Raw genomic sequence first — 23,994 nt, 5'->3', positions numbered from 1 at the left:
TTGGTTCTACTCAGGCGGCAAGATAAAGTTTCCTTTCTTTGTTTGCTAAATGCCTTTTCTATTCCGCCGACAGAGGCTAGGGCAAAGCAAATGCCTACTTTACCAAAGGGAACGAACTTTGTCGACCAATGAACTTTAGGCTTCCAGGTTGGGTTTAGTTCTTCCACTCAAGTCTGTTAACCTGCTCGGTCCAATTGGCCCACTGAGCCTCGTTATTTGTCTGAAATCCTCGGGTTAAGTTGTATGAAAATGGTCTTTCAATTATCTATAATTATATATATGGCTTGTGTGTGTATATACGTACCTTCACAACCTAAATTAAAAATGAAACATATATACATACCTCTTTATGCATTCAAACATTTGTAGGTAAATTAAATGAAAAAACCTAGAAGATTATAAAATGGTGACAAGACAAAGATCTAAGGTTAGGGTTTGTTTTTAAGATTAATGTACACGTGAGTGTGTTATTAATGTCAATGATGAATCTTTTCTTCCTTAATGAGTTGCATGACCACCAAGAATTGGGGAGTAAAGCTTATTATGATTCTAAAGGATGTCTTCAAGTTAAGGAAATGTCATGTCATTGTGTGCGAGATTGCGTATGATGAGTGAGAGAGAAACAAACGATTTTGTTTTTTTTTTTTTTTTGTCAATCTCATTAAGGAGGATAAATTAATTAAAAATGATATATACCTTAAATATAGTAGTAGCTAATTAAGGCATATATATGTGCACAAGCTATAGAATCTATATGTATATATGCAACCTTCATCGTCATCAAATACCGTAATATTTTCACTGACCATTACTCCAAATTATAGCATATTTTCTTCTATCATTAGCCTTTATCAAAACATATATAGCTAGCTCATGTGTTTGTCGAGTAAATCTTGAGCACTTTAGTTCGAGTCCCTCATCCCGTTTATTTTTTTAAAGACGAACCTTTATTATTATTTCTTTAGTGATTTTTCATGCATCCTAGGCATTCTTTCATGATAGTGTTATTTTATAAGTTCTTGATAGGTTTATTAATAATGAAACCCTAGTTGTGATATTAATTTCTAATGGACAAATATTCCTGTTTTTTTTTATCTTTAAAATAAAATATAAAGGAAAAAAACTGTAATATTGTACACACAAGAGATAGCAGATAATTATATATTTGTGTTTTTATTGATCATTGTTTATGAGCTTTTAGTACGCACTTTCAATAGGTGAAACAATAATTAATTAATTCATTAATTAATTACCTAATGAAGAAAAATCCTTAACTAGGAATCTATCACGGGACATGCAACCGAATATGATAATGTAGTAAATCCAAAAAAAGATGCATGCCATGCTAGGTTTAATTCATTATCTTTTGACTGATCATTATATATATATATATATAAAATTAATCTCCTTCATAATTAGCTGTATATAACTTTTCTTCTAGGGGGCTGTACAGATGCTTGCATGCATGCTTGGACATTGAATTAATTATCTAGGGTTAGAGACAGAAAGAAATTAAAGAAATTAACAAATAATGACAAAAACCCTTAGCTGGAGAAATGGACAAAGAGAATAACTATGTCATGTGATCAGTTGAATTATTTCTTGCTTGTACTTGATGGAACATGGATGTATCATTTGAAGATGTTGTCTTGCTTACCTAGAACATTAAATACAGTTATATATGTGAGTCCAACATTCCATTTTGTTTTGTATAATCAACTTCTAACTTGAATAAGTGTTAGTTGGCATATATATATATATAGGTCAACTCATCTTATATATGCCATGATTTGGAAATTTGCTTAGTGTTTTCTTGCACTACTTCATGCCTTGCCCTGAAGTAATGACAAGTGAGATTAGGACGACACAAACACATATGTGTTAACCTAACTAACAACGCCCGTCACATATAGGAACTCTCTCTCTCTCATCAACATATATTACGTATAGAGAGATAATTATCATATATACGTACATATATTACCTAGTTGGTTATCTTTCTAGACTTCAGACGTACATACTCGAGGTCGGAAGTTTGAACCAACCAACTGAGAGATTTTCTTATGAAATCTTGATTTCATGGGATTGTCTCATTTCCGGGCCTCTTTCCGCGTAGTGTGGATTGTTCCGACAGTCTGAGATTTATGCCTACTCAGCTATTCGAAGGGAATATTTGAGTGGTTTCTCAGTTAAAAAAAATATCATTTTGAATTGTTGACCTTAAATTGTTTATAATCCACCTCATCATAAAAGAGTATGTAGTTGCATAAAGTACTAGGAATTTGTTACGTACACAACATTCTTCATTATCATATATATATATATTGGTCAACTCTTGATGATGCCATTGATTTGGCAATTAATTCCTTAATAACGTTGGTTTCGCCGCCCCTCCCTCTCCTTTAACATCATCACCTCCTACAATGGGCATGTATATAACATATTACGTATATATACAAATGTTGATTTCTCTTACGTCATGAGGAAAACAATGCACGAGCTACCTATAAGTCTACAACAAAATCATTCAAAGTTTTTGAATAATTCTCGACATCATTAGTTGGTGAATGAGTGTGATGTGCATGCAAAATAATAAATACATGTTGATATGTGAACAAACGCCGACCCTCTTAACTCCTAAGAAAAAAACTAGGTTTTGTATGTCTGGTTTTACTTGGATAGAACTATTAAATGTCAACAAATATTATTGACCTTTTTCATTAGGGTTCTTTTTGGAAGAAAAAAGAAAGAAAGAAAGCGACATATGAAGGAGACGTGCATGAGATATAGCTATCAAGACGTCCTATATGTATATATATATATAGAGAGAGAGAGAGATTTTGTTGGGTAGAAGATAAGAATGAGTGCATAATCTTCAAGTTTTCTTTTATTATTATTGTTTTTTTTGTTGCATGAATTTAATAATAAAAATCTATGTGTTAATGATTTAAGCTTAGAAGAAAAGTTTAGGGTAGCCCATATAATGATTAAAAACGGGCACCCACTAAGTTGTCTATTTATTTGGCTACCCGTTGCCCGTAGTGTGTTTTTGCTTCCAAAGAGAAAATGGTGAATATGTTCTATTAGACTAAAGTTAAATAGTAGCCAAGATGTAATATATATATATATATATGTATGTATGTATGTCGTATATTTGTATGGGGTAAAGTAGACGTCAACAATCCAATATGGGCAATGGGGAAGAAGTAAGGTAGTGACAAAGCATGATGTCAATATAATAATCAAAATTATAGTTTTTTAAAAAAATAATAATATATATATGAGGTAGCTAGAGAAAAGGTACATCTAGTCCTACGATGTAGACCATGATAATGACTCACTCCAGTACTCCACCCATCAAACCATATATGTGTGTGTGTGTATATATCATTAGTGTAAGAGCAATCTTTTCTATTTCATGCACAAGTGTGTTCTTAATGTGTTGTTTTTCCCTTCTTTTTATTTATAATTGTGTGACGTTGTGAAATTTGGATTTTCTTTTTCATGATAAGTAGAGATAATATGTAGAGGACAACAATTTGTACCTTTCTTGATGCTTCAACACATAAGAGATAATATATGGAATCCAAGAGATGTATTTACTTTGCTTCCAGATTCATCAACTACACATCATCTGATCTGATGGTGCTTCAATATGGTAGAATTTTTGTTCCCTTTCATTTCCATCGCTCTGTCCCTTGCTTTTTCTAGCAATTTTCTTCCTTCGAAAATTTAGTGGAGCTTGCTCTCTTCCCCATGTTCTGGTTGCAGACGTTTTCATTAAAATTAGCTGCTCCCACTTTCTTTTCTTTTTTTCCCCTTTTCTTTGGATCATAAATCTCTCTCCCTTTCTGTGTGTGTTAGATGGCGTCTTGTCTATCAATCAAAGAGATGGAGACATCTGCTTCAAGTTTTGGTTTTGATCTTTCCAAGAATACCTTGAAGCTGATTAGGGTTTTGTATCTTGGAGATCTCGCTCTTCCTCTCTCTCATAGATTTGTCAATTTATGTCCAATTTGATGGGTTTGGAAATCTGTTGTTGATTGACAGGGTTTCATGGTGAGCAATCTAATATCCACAAGATCTCCGAATTCCCCCTTCTCCAAACCCAGATCATATCATTGTCATCATCATTATTCTATATTTCTTTTTGTTCAATGTCTATCCACACATTATTTTCTTCAAATTTTTGATGGGAAATGGAACAATATATATATATATATATATATATATATTATATATATATATATATGTATTAGTTTCAAACAAACGTATAAAAGATTCAAATTAGGGATTTAGATCTTATTTTATTTTCCTGTTACGAAAGTTAATTACTGCTTTAATAATTTACGTGATTGATTGTTATAACAAAATTCTGGTGAGTTAATTGCTTATTATGGGCATGCATAGGCATATTCTGTTGAATAGAGATGTATTTCTTTGAAAGCTTTGCTTGTATCAAATTAAGGTTTTGAAATATTACAAAATCCCCAAAGCTCTTTTACTTATTCTTCAAACCTTTTTTTATTAATGCTTATATTTTCTTTGATCAGTTAAATTCTTTTTGTAAAAGCTGCGTCCTTTATATATATATATATATATATATATATATCCTGCTCCTTTCATTGTTTCCCCAACAAATTTTAATTTGTTCTTTCCTGTTTTGGAGATGATTCTGGATTATACTAATAACTATGGATGAAATTAACATTGTTCTATCAAAAAATAAAAAATAAATAAAATCAAACTACATGCATTGTGAAAATCAAATGCAGTGAAAGATTTGTAATTAATATAATAATTGATAGACATGTACTCTGATAGAAACATATACGTATATATACATACACACATACCCGATAATTATTGATCACTTTTACATGTAAAGAGAATAAATTGTGCTCTTATGGCCATTTTTTCATGCGATATGAAATTCTTTATGGTTGCATAAATCCTTACTTAATCATCACCATCACAGTCTTAATCTATTTGGTATTGGCTCATTTGAAATCATTTTCTTAAACAGAATATATTTTTAAACTAGAACTATTGCATATAAAATTTATAAAAACACCTTTGAGGACTCTATAAACATTAATTTTGACATTTTGTTTCATATTCCAGGTCCTTTTCCTTCCATAGTTGAACTTCAAAATTTAATGCATAACCAATCAAGAAACACCAAACAAACTAGGGAAAGGGAATTAAAGGAGATTGATACGGTGGAAACAAGTAGTGAATTTCATATGCAAATAAATAATGAAACAAACTAGAGTGATTGCAAAAGTAGCAACTCTAGGAGGAAAAAAATTTTCATACAGCAAAACCATCGATTTTCTTGCAAAACAGGGATGAAGTAGGTCAGGTGATGGATGATGCGGGAGGAAATTTGGGATCTTTATTACACATGTATGTACTTGGTGGACTCTTATCATTTGGAAGGTGAACATTTTATCAATGAATTGTAACTATCTTCTGGATAATTATGTGATTAGAAGAAGTAAGGACTAGCATATATATCCAGCTGGAAATTTTACTGAAACCTCAAGCCTGTTCTTTCTTGGGAGAAAAAGGAGAAAATTTTGTCACTATTATAGTATTATTTCTTTCTTAAAATTATTACTGTTTTAATTTCCATCAGGTCTTTTACTGCGAAATGTGAAGTATACATCATACATGCTATATACACATGAATTAGTCTCCTGTGTGACTGCAGGAGCTAAGCAGCCGGCAGGAATATCTGAACCTGAAAGCACGCTATGAAGCCCTACAGAGAAACCAAAGGTAATTCACAGTTCCATTGATTTCCATGCAATTTTTTATACACCAAGCTTGTTGATATCATCAAGAATAAACGAACTTTAAACTTAAAGACTTGACTACAAAAATTTTCTTCTGGTGCAGAATGGAAACTGTTGTGAAGTGGTGTTTTAGAGTGTTGGAATATGTACTGGAAGATTGAGCGAGCACTGCTGTTCTAGTAAGTGGCGCCACCTCCAGAACTATGCAGCTTCTTAGAGTATCGATGCAGGAATTGTGGATAACTGTTTTTCCTGATGCTACCGAAAATTTGTGGGCATGTTCTCTTTGTTAAGTAAAGAATGGTAAATTGTTGAAGGATTTGAATACAAATATTTAGTCCTGAGAGAGAGATGTTGAGCGTTATAGCTTCAACCATTTCAGGGGAAGCTGGTTCAGTGAGAACTGAGAAGGAAGGTTTGATGGTGCCTGTTGTCCCTAGGACTTGATTTTTTGAGTCAAAAGCATCCTTGTTTCATTCTAAATACAAACTTAAGAAATCATTGCTGAAATCTTGTGTCTTACAAATTCTGTGATTGTATCAGAAAACAAGAGCAAATTTACAAGAAAACAAGACTTGAACCACAAAAAACCCAGAAGAGAGACACAAAAAAAAGAAGCCAAATCCAATACAAAACAGGCAGGGCTCTGTGTGTTTCAATAGAGAATTGGGAGTATACAAAACAGGCAGGGCTCTTCCTCTCTTTGCCTCTCTCCCTCTCTAAAAAAAAACCTCTCAACTCCCATCTTCAAAACCATTAGGGAGGAGAGATCAGTCTCTTCTGATCAAGGAAGTATTTCAAGCTCTGATGATAAGTTTTTATTATAAAGTGTCTCCTTGAAAGTAGTTATGCCCCTTCTTGATTGCTGTGACAATAGCAATAAGTTTTTTTCTCATAAGTTAACAAAGCCGTATTCCTAGGACCTAGAGATTGACTAAAAATGCAATTGGCCTTCCTTGTTGTGGCAGTACAACTCCAATTCCCATACCTGATGCATCACATTCTATCACAAAAGGAAGTGATGTGATCCTCAAAAGCTTGAGTAGCAGCCGAAACACAAAACTATGTATTAAAGATTTGAACATACAGGAGGACCTTTGGTAATAAATAATGTGACTCGACACATTTCGGTTTTAAAAAACTCTCAAATAACAAATAACAATATCAAATATATATATTAAATCAAGCAATCCAATATGAACTCATTCGTTCTCATCTCAAATAAAATCTCCAACAATTACAAGTACTTAAAACTCCATGCCATAAAACTAAATAGTCAACATAAATCAAACATACTATAAAACAATACGGAAATTAATTTAATTAATACTAGTCAATTCTTCCAAGCTCTCTCCAACCAGCTAACTCGTGTTTCAACTCTCCATCACCATCTGCATTAGTATAAAAATAAAAAAAAAAGGTTTTACTGATACTTTCACATAAGAAGATGCTGAATGAAAAACTAATTCCTAGCAACGGGTAACATTTGAGACACTCAAAGAAATTTGAAGAATACAAAAAAAAAATAATCTCGATCAAAACTTCCAGAATAATAAAACACGTAACTCCCAACATTTCCAATTCATATCATAATCAAGGACTTAATGCAAATGCCATTTACACAACACAACACGTAAAGCATGCACACTTGAAAGCACAGAAGAAGCTACATTTACCTGGCCAAGAAAATGATACTTCCAGGAGATGGAGGCTTTTCATAGAGTTGTGAGAAAAGAGGATCAGCTTTAGCAAAGTCATCGAGTTCAGTGACGGACAATACTTGCAAGTCTTCAAGAACACAGAGTGTCTTAATCAAGTCCATATTCTCCTCTACGACTCCTCTCTCCCATGATGGAGTCGCCATAGGAAATGTTTGTTTGTCTTTACAAAACTTTTGAAACCTTCGCAACAATTTTTGCCTTTCTTGATGTTTCAGCTCCTTGACATATATCAGGCATGACGATATTGACCTCTTTTGATTTCTAGTTATATTCTTGTGTTTAAAAATCCTCATTATTACCTTGCACAAGTACTTACTGGCTTCATAGATATTTAAATCAGGAAGAGATCCAGTTGGCCAAGGCGCATCAATCACACAGCCATCCTTCTTCAGAACCTCTCTCCAAACATAGTCAGCATAGTGGGGGCAAAATCGCTCGGCAAGGATGGTCTGCACATTCATATAATGCAACAGTAGATCACGGTTCATGCCCCCAGCAGTACCACCGCATGCAAATCCGTACAAATCCCTGCAGTCCTGAAGAAAACGGAAGCAAGGCTTGGTCGGATCTCCGCGACTGATAATTCTGTTGATCATATTGTCAAATGCCCTGTCTGCAAAACAAGACAAGGAACCCGTTCGCATTGAAGGCTGATCTTCAGCCAGAAACTCTTCCATCCATTCAATCTCTTTAATGAGACGCGTAACTATAGACGATAGAGTTACTCTTACATTCGGAACAAGAACACGATCAGCAGAGATATTGGCTTTTGCAATAGTATATAGGGTGGCATCAGCAGAATATACCCGAATAGCTTCGCCGGGAGAAGGATAGGGTTTGGACCCAGTCTTAAACGGCCAGGATCGCATGGTGCTAATCTCTGTTAAAGTATTCATGTATGCAGTGTGAGAACTTTTCTCTTCCCACCAACTTCGCACCTTTGATTCAATATGCAGGAGACGGTGTCTTCTAGCAATGGTTATCGCCCGCTTGGCTGCCATCACAGCCCTTTCACTCAACACAACAATTAATACCAACAAACTAGTCAAAATTTAAATATGAAGTGAATTATAAAGACTGAACCTTAAAACCCAGAGACAAGTAAAGATTTTTCAGACAAAAAAACTGAACCCTCAACCTCAATCTCGCAAATACACATAGAATCAAGTATGACTAATTGATTGAATCCTTCCAAATCAAACCCCCAAGATTAAATTCAAAATTATATGATATCTAAGATAAATTATAAATAAAAAAAAAAATTAAACGGAAATTCAAGTTCAGATCACATCTAGATACTTACATTGGAGAGGAAACAATTAATGGAGATGAAGCTGAACAAGTCGCAGGCTTTGTTTCAAGGAATCAAATCCGAGGAGAAGACTGAACCTTATATCTCTCGCAAAGCCCTGTTTGAGTTATATAGGGTTAATTGATTGAATCCTTACAAATCAAATCCCTCGCAAAATCTCACTGATTTTGTCGAATCGTTGAAAGAAAAACCAAAACGTAACAAATTGAAAAGGAAATAGTCTTGCAATATTTTAGGCTGAGAAGTCAAACATTCAAAAAAGCGATTATTTTCATTAATATAGCAATTGCTAGGTGAAGTAGGACATACTATACAATTAATACTATCTATAAAGGAAAATCAACGATTATAAGGCAAGCAGTTTCCCACTCTTTATTTCTCTCGACTCTGCTGGCTTCTTTTGTTAACTGCAGGTTAATTTTGGGACTTTAACGGATTAAATTTTTAATGGAATGATGTTTTATAATATCTTAGAAATCTAGTATGTCCCACTATAATGTTTGTATAAACCTCAGTTTCTAATGCTGCTTATATTGTGCAACTCCAGGTACGGCTTATGCAAAACCTACTCAACAACTTCTGTATTAATAGATTGGATTATTGTCTTTTATTCACTTATTTATACTTCAGTCCCCACTTAGTTGTCTTTTTGAAGTTTCTGTGGGAGGACCTTTGAGGCAATATGGATATTTAAGAAGTAATGGTGCAAGCAACATGGTTGGGCTTTCGTATAGACTATTATGATCTTATCTCATGTGAAGCTTGGGCCCATCAAGAATACAAGGATGCCTCAATGGATCACATTCATCAAGACAACTAGCATGGATTTGCTTGGTGTTGACGTGAGAGATTAATAGCATGATTTCAGCAACTAAATAAAGGCATGACCAAGGCAGTTTACTTGATTTTAGCTCTTTAATGAGTAGAGTGATTAGTGGCTAGAGATTAGCAACGGTTACAATCACGTACAACTTAGAAACCTATTTAAAGTAGTTTTGCTTTTATTTTCAAGCATCTTATCTTGTATTATGAAAAAACACATTGAAAATCGAATGAAAGAGTGATTCTTGAGTTCATATTCGGGGAGTGATTCTACTATTGTTCTATTTTCGTTCTTGTCAAATAAATCTTTTGTGATTCTGGGTTTATTTGCATCAACCTTTGATGAGTTCATGATTCACATTGTAGAGATATGGCTGGATGAGAACAACCCATGAGTGAATGGGCCCGAAAATCTTGAAGGTAAATGAAACTAAATCCATGGTGAATGATATGCTTCCTTTCTAAATTTGACGTATTGTTGAATGTGTCCATGTTTTGACATTTCTTTTGATGAATGATATGCTTTGAAAAAACTATTAGGCTTATGTTCCGTGTTGAAGAGATCATGTGCATGCAACATTATATGCCATTTAAACTACGCTCTTATTCGCTTGATAAAATTGTAATCCCATCTTTAGTAATAGTATTCATTCATTTGAATTTGATAACCAGTGTAGTTAATTAAATATAAGGCTATGAGCATGCGGATAGTAGAACGGAATGTTGTTAGATAAATGGAAGATAGAAGGCAACTATGACAACGTTCATAGTCAATATGCAATACCTTTAGGTAACTTAAATCTTCTTATATTTTCTTAAACCTTTTCAAAATAGGGAATTTACATTCTAAATCTTACATTTGTATATCATCTCATCCTACACATATTTCACCCATCATATATCAATTTGAGTTTCTTTGGAGTCAGTGTTTTTGGCATGTTGTCTTTTGACAGCCAATATCTTATCCTGCAACGTGACACAAATATAGAACCTATAAAATGTGTATTTAGTAGTAGAGATATCATTAGTTTAATGATCTCTATTAATGAATCTCATTTTTCTTTATGCTTTTTAATGATGTTCCTCAATGTAGGTCCTTGATGGCTATATGGACTTCCAGAGAATGAGATTTTGATTGATCATGCAAATATAATTCATTAATATTTTATTAATGAACCTCATTTTTCTTTATGTTTGGTAATGATGTTTCTCAATGTAGCTCCTTGGTGCATGGACTTTCAAAGTATGAGATTTTGATTGCTTATGTAAATATAATTTTAAAACTCTTTGTAAACGGATCTTTATGAATGATTCGGGAAATTAATATAAACAATGTGAATAAGTTGATTTCTAAATAAATTTAATTGTAGTAAATTTTCCACCACTTCAGATACGATAAGCATGGGAAGTTCAATTCGACACAATGGGTTATCAATTTGTCTACAAACAAATGAAATGAAACTTCTAATCAACAACCATTTCAAAGTTTCACAAATATACATATACATATGCAAAATTAAAGATAAATATCGAAATAGCTTCATCTTATATGTATATGGGGAGAAAAGTAATGCGCGTGGGTTCACCACTAGTCTATAAAGGAAAATCAACCATCAAGAGAGGTTGAGGAGGTTAACAAAAGAGGATTCTTCTTCTCTCTGTGTTCTTCTCAATCTTTCTTCCATTCTTGCTAGGTCAGGTCCTCGGAGAAAGAAGGAATCTCCAGATATGAAATCAGGATTCAACAAACTCGCGACAGCGCCTCAAAGAAGGAATCTCAGGATTCCCCCCAGAACCACCACCAGCTGCTCCGGCTGGATTGAAGAGTCTGAGAATGAGAAGCAGCAGACGAAAAACATCATATCGGATCTGCGAAGGAAGAAAAAGAAAGAGAAGAATGAGGAAGTGGAGGAGGAAGAAGAAGAGGAGGGGCTTGAAAGATTGATCAGCAATGACTCCGGGCCCCTTGTCGACAAAATATGCAAGACTGTTAGGGAAGAGATTGAGAGAAGGAAAGGGGAGGAGAATGCAGAGACAGAGACAGAGACAAGTGGTGGTGGTGGTGGTGGTGGAGGAGTGGAGTTTGACAAAAAACTTCTCAAAGAGTTTATGGAATCAGCTGAGAGGGAGGGAGGAAGATAAACAGCTGTAGTGGAGGTTAGAGGAGGTGGAGGTTAGAGGGAGGGCTGAAGGGGGAGAAAGAGAGTCGTGCAGTGTGTTGAAGCTTCCTTTCTTCTTTTAAATTTGCTTCTTTTGAGTGTTTTATCTTTGTTCATATGGTTTATCTTAATTAAATATCAACATGTAGGGAATGTATCCACGTAGTGGAGTTGTTATTGTGAATACAAGTTTCCAATCTCCTCTTCCAAAAGTATTGTCAGTGTATTGTCTGTTTCCGATCGCCTCTTCCAAAAGTATTGCCAGTGTAATGTCTTATCAAGTCATTGGGATGAAAAGACAAACAGTGAAGAGAAGAAAGCAAAGTTTATCTTTGTTTTGATGGTTTATCTTAATTAAATGTCAACATGTGGGGAATGTATCCAAGTACGGTAGTGGAGTTGTTTTTGTGAATACAAGTTTCCGATCGCCTCTTCCAAAAGTATTGCCAGTGTAATGTCTTATCAAGTCATTGGGATGTAAAGACAAACAGTGAAAAGAGAAGAAAGCAAAGATGAAAAGAAAAGAAAAAAAACGTTTAACCCACACGTTCACTTCACCTCTTCCAAGACTCTCTGTGTCTAACTCGGCCACCGACGCCATTAACGACAATACAAGTTTTCACACCACGTGAACCCCCTGTAAAAAATACACGAAATGCGAAAAGGGTAGCCCAAGATCAGATGAAGGATGTGACAGCATCAAATGGGGGACAGATGGAGGTGGTCCTGCTGCAACTAGAGCTAGACTGCTAGTTCTTGTGGAGGTTGTATATTGTATGTGTGACATGGTGGGTCCATATCAAACATATATATATATATATATGTATGACATGGACTGTGTGTATTAGTCTATATGTGAGTAAATGACTGGTTGGTTGAACTCTTTTTATTAGTCTATGTGAGTAAAGAGGGTGTTGTTTCTTTCTCCAGACTTTTCTCTAGTCTCTTTATCTAAACCCCGAATTTATGAAATTTTATCCTTGTGTCATTTGGAAACTGCAGTGTCTTAAAATAAATCATTGTTTGTTTTCATTGGGATTTTGGTGTGTATATCTCGTACAAACAGTCAAACACATGGGAAAATGATTTTTTTTTTAAAAAAATTTGTTGAAGAGTAAAGAGGGGTGTTTTTGTGATAATAGTTGAAAATCGAGGGTACATCTAGAAAAGCCAAAAGAGCTCCAGAATTTATTTTTTTTTGGGGTGGTTGGGGGGGCGTTGAGACATTAATGGGGAATTATCACGAAAGTGAAAGGCATCATTTGGTGCATCAAAACACAAATTTAAAATATTTTCTAAAACTCATAAATATGTAACATTTAGTATGACTATGACGAATTCAATGAATGATGAAATTGGACGTTTTATAGGTTTAAAAAAATTTCACAAATAACGTGGTTTTCATTAATTTCTACAAGATGCATGTTAACGTGGTCTTCCTAACCTCCTGATATAAATAATTTTTTAAGAATTCTCAATGACAACTATCAATGATTTTGGATCTAATATCAACGGTTTACATAATGATTTTGTATCTAACATCAATGACAAATATCAATGGTTTACCTACAGATAAAAGTTAGAAAGTCATGCATAGAATATATATAATTATGGAGTTCCGGCCCTGGACTTTGTCGAAATCCGGGGCCTCATCCCTTAGTGGCTCCGGCCCTGGACTTTGTCGAGTTCGAGAAGGATTAGGAGGGAGAACGAAGGGAAAGAAGGGTGAATTGGAGGAAGCGCTACCCAATTAGTGGGGAGTAGAAAAGGTCTTCGGCGACAGTGGCAAATGCCATAGCCAGAGGCAGTGGAAGAGTAATGGTCGATTATTGATTACAGAAATTCTAAGTGCAAAATTTGTCTGATTCCTTTTTACTTCATCTTCCACTGAATGCGTTTAGGATTTTATGATTTTTTTTTTCCCACTTGTTTTTCCTTTGCTCAAGAGTTGAGACATCATTTGTATGGATGTGTAAGTTAGTAGGGGTTCCCTCTACTTATTTTGCTTGCATGGCCATGCAGTTGAGTGAAATACCAATAAAACTCATGCAGTTATACCTTCAATGGAAAGTCTTAGTGGGGATGTTTCTGTCCTTTCAAACAATAAATGTTGAAGGGGCCTTTCATCTTTTTACAGTCATGAATGTTGGCAGCGAAAGCAGAAGAGTGACGAAGCCAAGGGACCAATGATCACGATTTATTTGGATTGAAATGGTGTGTAACTGTAATATTCACGTGAGGCTTGGACCGGTCAACTGTCTGTGAACGCACATGTTGGAGCGACAAGTCACGTGCCATCCAGCGTGAACGTGTGGCACAGACACAGACACAGACACAACTGCTCAGGTATATACATAACACCTCCCACGGAAGCCAAGCTATTTTTTCTTGAAGGATCATAGCTGCTCAGGTATATACATAACACCTCACAAATTGCGACTCTTTCACTGAAGTCAACCATTTACATTTTCTCTTTATTTGACGTTCCTCTTCCATTGTAGAAGCTATATATTGGATTTCCTTGCCTTTGCCCCAGAGCTAAGCCAACTTTTATGTCCTCAACCTCAAGTGACAGACTCATGTGGAGGTTTGGAATTTGAAGAAGAAAAAAACCCAATTTATCATGAAAACAAGAAACAAAAACAACCACATCAGCCGTTTAATAAGCAGTTGCATTAAAATCTCTAATAAATCTGTATATTGGACCCAATTTTGTTTCTAATAGAATATATATAGGTTTAGTTACAAGAGCCCCACAAAATCACCCAAAACATTTCCTCTAGAGAATAATTGTGATAAATAAAGATGTAATATTTTAATGCCCCAATGAATTCAAATCCTGGATCCGCTGCACATTGAACATATACAAAGGTTACATAATACAAACTGGGCGAGCGTTATATAAAACAAACGAGGAACAAAAAAGAAAAACTTTGCTTGATTGTTGCGCAGCATGAACAAGTTACAACGTGTAACCAAAATTCATTCAAGTTCTTCATTAATATATAGCAATGATTTCCTAAATCCAAATATTATATAAATGACAGCGTCAAATCTGTAGTAATATTTCCCTTGGGTCAATAATACTTAAAAGTAGTAATTAAGCTAGAATTTGTGGCTTTATAATCACAGTAAATATTAGAGGGTATGCTTAACGGGGCAGTTGGACCTAGCAGGTTGTCAGGCCCATGGTCATGTTGTTTGGACACTCACAAAAGCTAACATACTGAGTGGAACAATATCAAGAAAAAACTAACCCCACTTGGAAGCCTAAAGATCATGCAAGCAATAATTTAAAAATCAGTTCTCTGATCACTTTGATGATTGTCAGACAATGATTTATGTGGTACCATTCCTACCTATCTCGGGCACCTTCTCCAAGTTCTCACAACAAATTGGTCCAACTTGAGCATTCTTCATGCTCGAATCTAGTCTGCTTAGGATTTGATTTGCCAATTGTTTATTGCTGTCTGCTTGGATCCAGTTTCAGTAACAATCCAAGACTTGGAAGGACCAGAGCTTATGGGTTTTGTGAGATATGATGGAAGAGGAGGGAACTTTAAATGATGTCGATGTGCTCTCTCTGTAGTATGTAATGAAGGGGCATGGTTGGATTACTCTCTCCACATATATATTGCTCTCTGCTTCTAGCAGAACATATCATATGTTATGCTCCTCACTCCAGATTAGCTTATGAAAACGAATGTGAATGAAATTCTCTCGCATGAACAAAATGAGAATGCTAAGAGAAAGGGTAAAGGTTATATTTACAATTTGCAGCTCTTTGAACTGATGAAAGACGACCTTCCGGCAAAGCTTACCATTGCCAAAACAAGAACCAAAATTACCTCTAAATCAACCTGCAGCACCTGTACACATTGAGCAATATATTAAGACATGAGAAAATGAGACTGAACAAGTCAAGGATATTGGTGTTAGAGGTGGTGAGGCAATTTCTTCAGCCATATCTGCAGTCTGCAAGACTTCAACTGACTTGGGCTACTGCATTGTTGTCTCCAGAAGACTGCTTGACGGAATGGAAAAACTGCGAGTCATGGCCTGAGAAGGGGTTGGCAGTTGAGATGCTGCATTTGATGCCACAAATTTACTTGTCTGGGGAAGAACTTGTCTTCCGGACATCAAGGAAGCTGAATGACCAACCAATCCTATTGGCCTTGAAGACTTTGAAGTTGGAATGATAGGCTGCCTAGCGTGAATTCCCCACTATAGGAAAATGAACGCCTGTATCTTCTGTTCAGATTGTCCTGCAGATTCGACAGAAGTAAAGCATAAAATTGCTTGCCATGCTTCATCAAAAAAGGTCAAATATTTTTTAATTTAAAGTTTAGGGAGGAGAAAAGCAGCAACTATGCAGACTAAAGCAGCATTAAGAAAAAAAAAAAGTTTTGCATTTGCCAGCACATAGGAATACAAATGTTTTCTTCTTCCCGTTAGATTTGCTAAAAAAAATTTTCGAAAAAAAAAAAAAAACAAAAAAATTAGACCTTTTTGGCAAAACATAGAACTATTCAATAAACCAGTCCATCCCAGCAAGATAACTTTGGATGATTTCTGAAAAATACTAGCAATACAAGTCAGAAATGTCGCTAAATGATTATTTTCTCATTGATTAATATATGTTTGATTTTCCACACAAAACAGTTTGTTGTTGGATCAAGTACACAAGGACCGTGAACAAATATAGGCATGCACATATTTAAAAAAGTCATCTAAATATATTAAGTACAGTCTTTATTTTTCCATTAATCAGTGAAATAAAATTTATCAGACACCATTGAAGTTTTCTACTCACATCCATAATCGTCAGTCTCTTCCAAAGGCTCCCCAAAGTAGAACCTACCCTGCACGCATTGAAAAAACCAAAAGACTTTCCGTGTGAGATACTAAGCTCAATTACAATATCAACAGTAGATATGTGAGACAGAAAGAAGTTCAATGAATAACAACTGCTGGTTGTATGCCTAAATAAAATTCCCATAGTCGATATTACCGACCGAATATGATATCTAATAGTACCATTAGATGCAAATTAGATCAATTTGAGTTTTTAAATCTCATTACATTGTTTCTAAATCGTGTGTACATATAACCAAGATAACCAAAACAAAAAAAAGAAAGAAAAGGATGTCATCAACTATAAAGATCGAAGTAAAGCCTCATGTCCATAAAAGTTAAAATAAATAATGCATGTTCAGCAATATAATATACAACCTCAAAACTGAGTGGCATGATTTCGTACTCACATAAACGGGACGCTCGTTGATTTCATAAATACCACATCCATGCATTCTGCCATGCTTTCACTGGCCAGCATATCAGATCCGACCCTTTTCCCTGATATAGAAAAAAAATTCCTCAATGATTCTGTAAAAAGATACCTTCAAGACTAAAGCACATTACATGCGTGCTTACAGGCTACAAAGTGTGAATTGTCAAGCTTAACACATCTATCATTGATAACTGTACTGTATGAGTCAAAGTTACTATCTGAGCTATCAACCATTGGATGATTGACTGCTACTTAGTTCCCCATCCTACCTCACAATACCTACACACCTTGGTTTCTCAACAGTAATGTCAATGAAACTCAGAAATAATGATACTGATGGATAATAATTATTAACTGGAACGAGTGATGAATTGACGACAAAACCGTTCTGTGGATATGTATGGGTCTGTGGAGGGAGAGGATATTGATACTCACGTTTTCCTCCCAAATTCTTTGATCCATGCATCTCTCTCATAAAATGGGATCTCATAAGTTCCCTCCTGCAAGTTGAACAGTATCTTCAATATCCATTTCCAGCCATTCTTTGTCTTCAGGGTGTAAGAAATCTCTTGAAAATATGTGCCCATCGGCACGCATTTTTTTCTCTGGCCTATCATAATGGGAATAAGAAACTCAGTAGCTAATTTTATACCAAAAATAACATAGATTCCAGCAGTCAAAAATTGGTAATATGGAATAAAGATTGCTTATGTTGTAAGAATATACCCTCAATAAGCAATAACCAAGTTTGATTCGTTTTAGTTAACAACTTATATACAAATATTTCTGCATTTACAGGCACGTGATGCGACATACATAAGTTTTATGAAATATAAATTCATGGATACGTTTAAGGTACAAACTGCTATACAGCTTTGACACTTTTATGTGTACAAAAACAGAGCCCTGTTGAGAGAAAGGTGGGTAGAGCAACAGAAAAGATATGGCAACCCTGACTCGCAGGCCATGTCAACAAATTGGGGGAAGAAAAGGCAGTGGTAATTTCTGGGAAGAGAATGGTGTTGAAAAAACTTTCCAGTTTCCACCATTTCTCCTTAGCCGAATTTATTGTTCCATCACTCTTACCTCAAGCATAGATATACATTAAGGGTGAGACTAATCAGTGACATATGTGTTTGAGATGCTGTCACTCTTTAGTACCATATTCTCCCTCACAATCCCACCCCATACTGCATATTAATGTAGCATAAGGGGCACATGTAAATTGAAATGTGTTTGTGTAGATCATAACAACTTAAGTCTTCTCTAACATTTGGACACACCAAGTCCAAGTCTTTGGCAATGTTCTTTTGAATTAGAGTTCAAATACCAGAAAGCTATGGAAGCCTAAGACAATCCGATAATGTGGATAACATACAAACTAGATCAGACCCATTTCGCTAACATAGAATCCCTTCCCATGAACCAAGTTTGGTGCCCTCATACGTTAAATAAGGAAATGAAACACAAGAACGCTTAACCAATTGCCTCAAAATAATCAATAACCAATCTGAATATCAATAACAAGAAAAGGGCACGTACGAGCTTCCATCTGGAAAAATGTAGCTGACCCATTTGAAAAACTCCTCAATCCTATCCAGCTCTTCAATGAATGCTTTGGGATTAGATATATCGTAATGGTTGTCAGGTATGACAGGATAAGGCTTCCTGTAGGGTATATAGAATGGCGCAATGGGAGAGTCCCTGCCTTCGCGAATCTCCTCATTGACCACCTCCCAGTCCTCCTCATCTGCCCAAACAGGATCCCACTCCCCCGGCGGCCGGCCCTGCCGGATATTGGAGAGAAGCGGGTCAGCTTCTTGTTGTTCCTGTTGTTGGGCTTCGGTAGTGTAATCATACTCGGAGTAAGAGGCGTAGTCAGAATCAGAATTGGAGAAGAAGACGAAGAGGACCATTTCAGGTCTTCTTCATCTTCATCTACTTCGTTTTGGTCTTCTTGTTCTAGATTTGTGTCTTCTTGTTGTTGCGAGTCAGCTGACTGACCAGCCATTGTGTGAATAAGATCGACAAATGAAGATAAGGTGTAGAGATAAGGAGGGCAAGAGACGAGTCCAAGACTGCCAGAGCGATGATTAGTTAATTACAAAGGCAATTTAAGTAAATATTGAGCAAGGGCCTTTGTGGGCTTTTGTCTTAGTGGGCTTTAGGTCTCTTCTCAACAAGTTTGGGATTTAATCCATCGTCGGTAATGGTTTATAGAATTCGTTCATCTTTTGGTTGATAGAAAAGGTAAATGCATAATCTATAACAAGACTTAATTAGTAAAGAAGAGTAGTACTAGTATAGCAATAGAACAAAAGGTAAATGCATAATCTATAACAAGACTTAATTAGTACAGAAGAGTAGTACTAGTATAGTAATAGAACAAGGGGGAGAAGTGGCCAAAATCCAACTGTATTGCCAATCCATATCACATTCTCCTCCTCATCTCATCAGCCAAGGCATTACACCTAACCATGTCTCCCATCTTCCTATAGCCAGCCATCATAGTGGTGTAGGTAACCACATCTGGCATCAGACCTCTTTTTTTCATGCCAGCAAAAAGAAACCAGGCCTTTTCCATTTCATTTGTCCTGCAGAACAATTTGATAAGCACTGTATACGTGACAATATCAAGGCTGATTCCTAGTCCCAACATACCTTTGCACGCTTTCCAAGCCTCCCTTGGGAGCGACTGTTTTACCAACCCATTGATCATGGTATTAAAACAGTTTATGTGGAGTGAACCAAACTTGACCATAAAAGAAATTAATGCCAATGCCTTTTCAGACATTTTCTCATCACATAACCTCTTGATGATAGCATGATACGTACGTGAATTGGGGAGAATACCTTGATCTTGCATTTCATAGATAAGCTTCAATGCCTGCTCTAAGTCCCCTTCCTTACAGATCCTATCAACAATGACATTCCAAACAAAAACACCAGGCAAGAGACCAACTGTCTTCATCACATTGAACAACTCTTTGGCTTTCCCTAAGAGTCCAACCTCACAGCACCCGCGAATCACACTCCCAAAAGTAAAGGAATCGGGAACATAACCATAATGAATCATCTCCTCCAGAAGTTTGCTGGCAGAGTCCATATCACCTATCATACAGAATTCATTGACCAAGGTATTGTATGAAATCATGTCATGTTTGTACCCAGAAGCACTTAGGCCACGGAACAATTTCAGTGAAAAATCATGAAGTCCAGCTTTGCAGAGGCCAGTGAGGAGTGAGCTGTAGTTTACAATGTTCAGTTTTACACCAGACACAAGCATCTTGCGCACTAAATGGAAGCTGTTTTCGACATCCCCTTGCTTGCAAAACCCATCCAATAAAATACCGAAGCTATGGTGATCTGGTGATATTCCATTGTTCTCCATTCCTTCAAAAACCTCTAATGCTTCACACAGGCGACCTTGTTGGCAAAACGCAGAGATAACAGGATTGTAGCAATAACTATTCAAGGGATGCTTTCTACATTCCATTTCCCTAACAATACCCAAAGCAATGTCAAGAAAACCACCTCTACAAAGTCCATTTATGTATGTGCTGTACGTTGTAACACTAGGGCTTTCCCCGCTCTTTTTCATATCCTCCAGAATATCAGTGGCTTGGCTGATGTCTACATTCTGTCCTCTACAATAAAGATTCATCATTATACTGTAAGTATAGACATTAGGCGAGGGGCCATGAGTCTTTAAATCTTCAAACAACATCCGGGCAGAGTCTGCCTTACTTTTTCCTATCAAACACTTGAGCAAGAAATTGCATGAACGAATACTGGGTGTAAGCCCAAGTTTCTTAGTTTGATAAAAAACATGGAGCCCACTCTCAAACAAGGAATTGGCTGCAAAAACCTTCATCAGAACATCAAAGACAGCAATTGATATTTCTGGATGCGGTGGCTTTCCACCCAGTAAAAAAGGAAACAACTCAAACATATCAAGATCGAATGCCTGATAATAGGAAACAACATTGAAAAGCAACGAATATACTTCCCTTTCCATTCCCACCGATGCAAACACGTGAACAAAAACCCTAAATGTATCAATAGAATAAGGAAACCCATGTACCTTCACAGCATTACGAAAACTCATTTTACTTATAACCTGCCCATCCAAAGACTTAACCACCCTCGCAGCCAATGGAAACACATCCTGTTCTTCCGACGACAAAACTGGAGTGGCTGAGTAGCTCGCAGCAAATGGAAACGCCTCCTGTTCTTCGGACGAAAAAACCGGAGTAGCTGAATGGCAAGGCCTGGAAGAAATCTTCTCCAGAAAAAGAGGTCGGTTCTTAAACAAACCGGATTCGAGCAAGCATTTTGTTTCTGAACAAAGACCCTTAAATATCTGCATCTTGAAAGAAGAGAACATTTGGTTCTACTCAGGCGGCAAGATAAAGTTTCCTTTCTTTGTTTGCTAAATGCCTTTTCTATTCCGCCGACAGAGGCTAGGGCAAAGCAAATGCCTACTTTACCAAAGGGAACGAACTTTGTCGACCAATGAACTTTAGGCTTCCAGGTTGGGTTTAGTTCTTCCACTCAAGTCTGTTAACCTGCTCGGTCCAATTGGCCCACTGAGCCTCGTTATTTGTCTGAAATCCTCGGGTTAAGTTGTATGAAAATGGTCTTTCAATTATCTATAATTATATATATGGCTTGTGTGTGTATATACGTACCTTCACAACCTAAATTAAAAATGAAACATATATACATACCTCTTTATGCATTCAAACATTTGTAGGTAAATTAAATGAAAAAACCTAGAAGATTATAAAATGGTGACAAGACAAAGATCTAAGGTTAGGGTTTGTTTTTAAGATTAATGTACACGTGAGTGTGTTATTAATGTCAATGATGAATCTTTTCTTCCTTAATGAGTTGCATGACCACCAAGAATTGGGGAGTAAAGCTTATTATGATTCTAAAGGATGTCTTCAAGTTAAGGAAATGTCATGTCATTGTGTGCGAGATTGCGTATGATGAGTGAGAGAGAAACAAACGATTTTGTTTTTTTTTTTTTTTTTTGTCAATCTCATTAAGGAGGATAAATTAATTAAAAATGATATATACCTTAAATATAGTAGTAGCTAATTAAGGCATATATATGTGCACAAGCTATAGAATCTATATGTATATATGCAACCTTCATCGTCATCAAATACCGTAATATTTTCACTGACCATTACTCCAAATTATAGCATATTTTCTTCTATCATTAGCCTTTATCAAAACATATATAGCTAGCTCATGTGTTTGTCGAGTAAATCTTGAGCACTTTAGTTCGAGTCCCTCATCCCGTTTATTTTTTTAAAGACGAACCTTTATTATTATTTCTTTAGTGATTTTTCATGCATCCTAGGCATTCTTTCATGATAGTGTTATTTTATAAGTTCTTGATAGGTTTATTAATAATGAAACCCTAGTTGTGATATTAATTTCTAATGGACAAATATTCCTGTTTTTTTTTATCTTTAAAATAAAATATAAAGGAAAAAACTGTAATATTGTACACACAAGAGATAGCAGATAATTATATATTTGTGTTTTTATTGATCATTGTTTATGAGCTTTTAGTACGCACTTTCAATAGGTGAAACAATAATTAATTAATTCATTAATTAATTACCTAATGAAGAAAAATCCTTAACTAGGAATCTATCACGGGACATGCAACCGAATATGATAATGTAGTAAATCCAAAAAAAGATGCATGCCATGCTAGGTTTAATTCATTATCTTTTGACTGATCATTATATATATATATATATAAAATTAATCTCCTTCATAATTAGCTGTATATAACTTTTCTTCTAGGGGGCTGTACAGATGCTTGCATGCATGCTTGGACATTGAATTAATTATCTAGGGTTAGAGACAGAAAGAAATTAAAGAAATTAACAAATAATGACAAAAACCCTTAGCTGGAGAAATGGACAAAGAGAATAACTATGTCATGTGATCAGTTGAATTATTTCTTGCTTGTACTTGATGGAACATGGATGTATCATTTGAAGATGTTGTCTTGCTTACCTAGAACATTAAAATACAGTTATATATGTGAGTCCAACATTTCATTTTGTTTTGTATAATCAACTTCTAACTTGAATAAGTGTTAGTTGGCATATATATATATATATATAGGTCAACTCATCTTATATATGCCATGATTTGGAAATTTGCTTAGTGTTTTCTTGCACTACTTCATGCCTTGCCATGAAGTAATGACAAGTGAGATTAGGACGACACAAACACATATGTGTTAACCTAACTAACAACGCCCGTCACATATAGGAACTCTCTCTCTCTCATCAACATATATTACGTATAGAGAGATAATTATCATATATACGTACATATATTATCTAGTTGGTTATCTTTCTAGACTTCAGACGTACATACTCGAGGTCGGAAGTTTGAACCAACCAACTGAGAGATTTTCTTATGAAATCCTGATTTCATGGGATTGTCTCATTTCCGGGCCTCTTTCCGCGTGGTGTGGATTGTTCCGACAGTCTGAGATTTATGCCTACTCAGCTATTCGAAGGGAATATTTGAGTGGTTTCTCAGTTAAAAAAAATATCATTTTGAATTGTTGACCTTAAATTGTTTATAATCCACCTCATCATAAAAGAGTATGTAGTTGCATAAAGTACTAGGAATTTGTTACGTACACAACATTCTTCATTATCATATATATATATATTGGTCAACTCTTGATGATGCCATTGATTTGGCAATTAATTCCTTAATAACGTTGGTTTCGCCGCCCCTCCCTCTCCTTTAACATCATCACCTCCTACAATGGGCATGTATATAACATATTACGTATATATACAAATGTTGATTTCTCTTACGTCATGAGGAAAACAATGCA

The 23,994-nt window shown here is 35.6% G+C and overlaps 2 protein-coding genes across 4 annotated transcripts; both read right to left on the bottom strand.

The window, feature by feature from the left end:
• Positions 1-7,126: 7,126 nt before the first annotated feature.
• On the bottom strand, positions 7,127-18,968 carry LOC119990511 (leucine--tRNA ligase, cytoplasmic-like). Of its 3 annotated transcripts, XM_038836460.1 has the most exons (7): positions 18,648-18,968; positions 17,541-17,715; positions 17,080-17,170; positions 16,629-16,677; positions 15,587-16,080; positions 7,478-8,536; positions 7,127-7,192 (listed from the first exon to the last, which is right to left on the bottom strand). In XM_038836460.1, the coding sequence occupies exons 5-7, from the start codon at positions 15,637-15,639 to the stop codon at positions 7,186-7,188; spliced, it is 1,119 nt and encodes a 372-aa protein (XP_038692388.1). In that variant the 5' UTR covers positions 15,640-16,080; positions 16,629-16,677; positions 17,080-17,170; positions 17,541-17,715; positions 18,648-18,968; the 3' UTR covers positions 7,127-7,185. The 3 variants fall into 3 exon arrangements, with proteins under 3 accessions (XP_038692388.1, XP_038692390.1, XP_038692389.1); XM_038836462.1 differs by lacking the exons at positions 15,587-16,080; positions 16,629-16,677; positions 17,080-17,170; positions 17,541-17,715; positions 18,648-18,968 and adding an exon at positions 8,826-9,024; XM_038836461.1 differs by lacking the exons at positions 15,587-16,080; positions 16,629-16,677; positions 17,080-17,170; positions 17,541-17,715; positions 18,648-18,968 and adding an exon at positions 8,826-9,024 and having other exon boundaries at positions 7,478-8,530.
• Positions 18,604-21,492, bottom strand: LOC119991017 (pentatricopeptide repeat-containing protein At1g62670, mitochondrial-like). The gene is made up of 2 exons (XM_038837184.1): positions 19,541-21,492; positions 18,604-19,183 (listed from the first exon to the last, which is right to left on the bottom strand). Exons 1-2 carry the CDS (start codon positions 21,490-21,492, stop codon positions 18,604-18,606), a joined length of 2,532 nt encoding a protein of 843 aa, XP_038693112.1.
• Between the last annotated feature and the right edge of the window lie 2,502 nt (positions 21,493-23,994).

The sequence above is a fragment of the Tripterygium wilfordii genome, chromosome 22 (assembly GCF_013401445.1).
Source record: "Tripterygium wilfordii isolate XIE 37 chromosome 22, ASM1340144v1, whole genome shotgun sequence".
NCBI classification, from domain to species: Eukaryota; Viridiplantae; Streptophyta; class Magnoliopsida; order Celastrales; family Celastraceae; genus Tripterygium; species Tripterygium wilfordii.
Note: the sequence above shows the minus strand (reverse complement) of the source record. Positions and strands in the feature narration are given on the sequence as shown.

Bases quoted from the DNA above. Each gene is read 5' to 3' on its own strand.
- LOC119991017 (XM_038837184.1), bottom strand. From the start codon at position 21,492: ATGTTCTCTTCTTTCAAGATGCAGATATTTAAGGGTCTTTGTTCAGAA. The intron at 19,184-19,540 runs GTGATATGGATT...TCGCTCTGGCAG, and splicing joins GATGAGATGAGGAGGAGAAT to TCTTGGACTCGTCTCTTGCC.
- LOC119990511 (XM_038836460.1), bottom strand. From the start codon at position 15,639: ATGGTAAGCTTTGCCGGAAGGTCGTCTTTCATCAGTTCAAAGAGCTGC. The intron at 8,537-15,586 runs GTAAATATAACC...TGTTGTGTTGAG, and splicing joins AGTTCAAAGAGCTGCAAATT to TGAAAGGGCTGTGATGGCAG.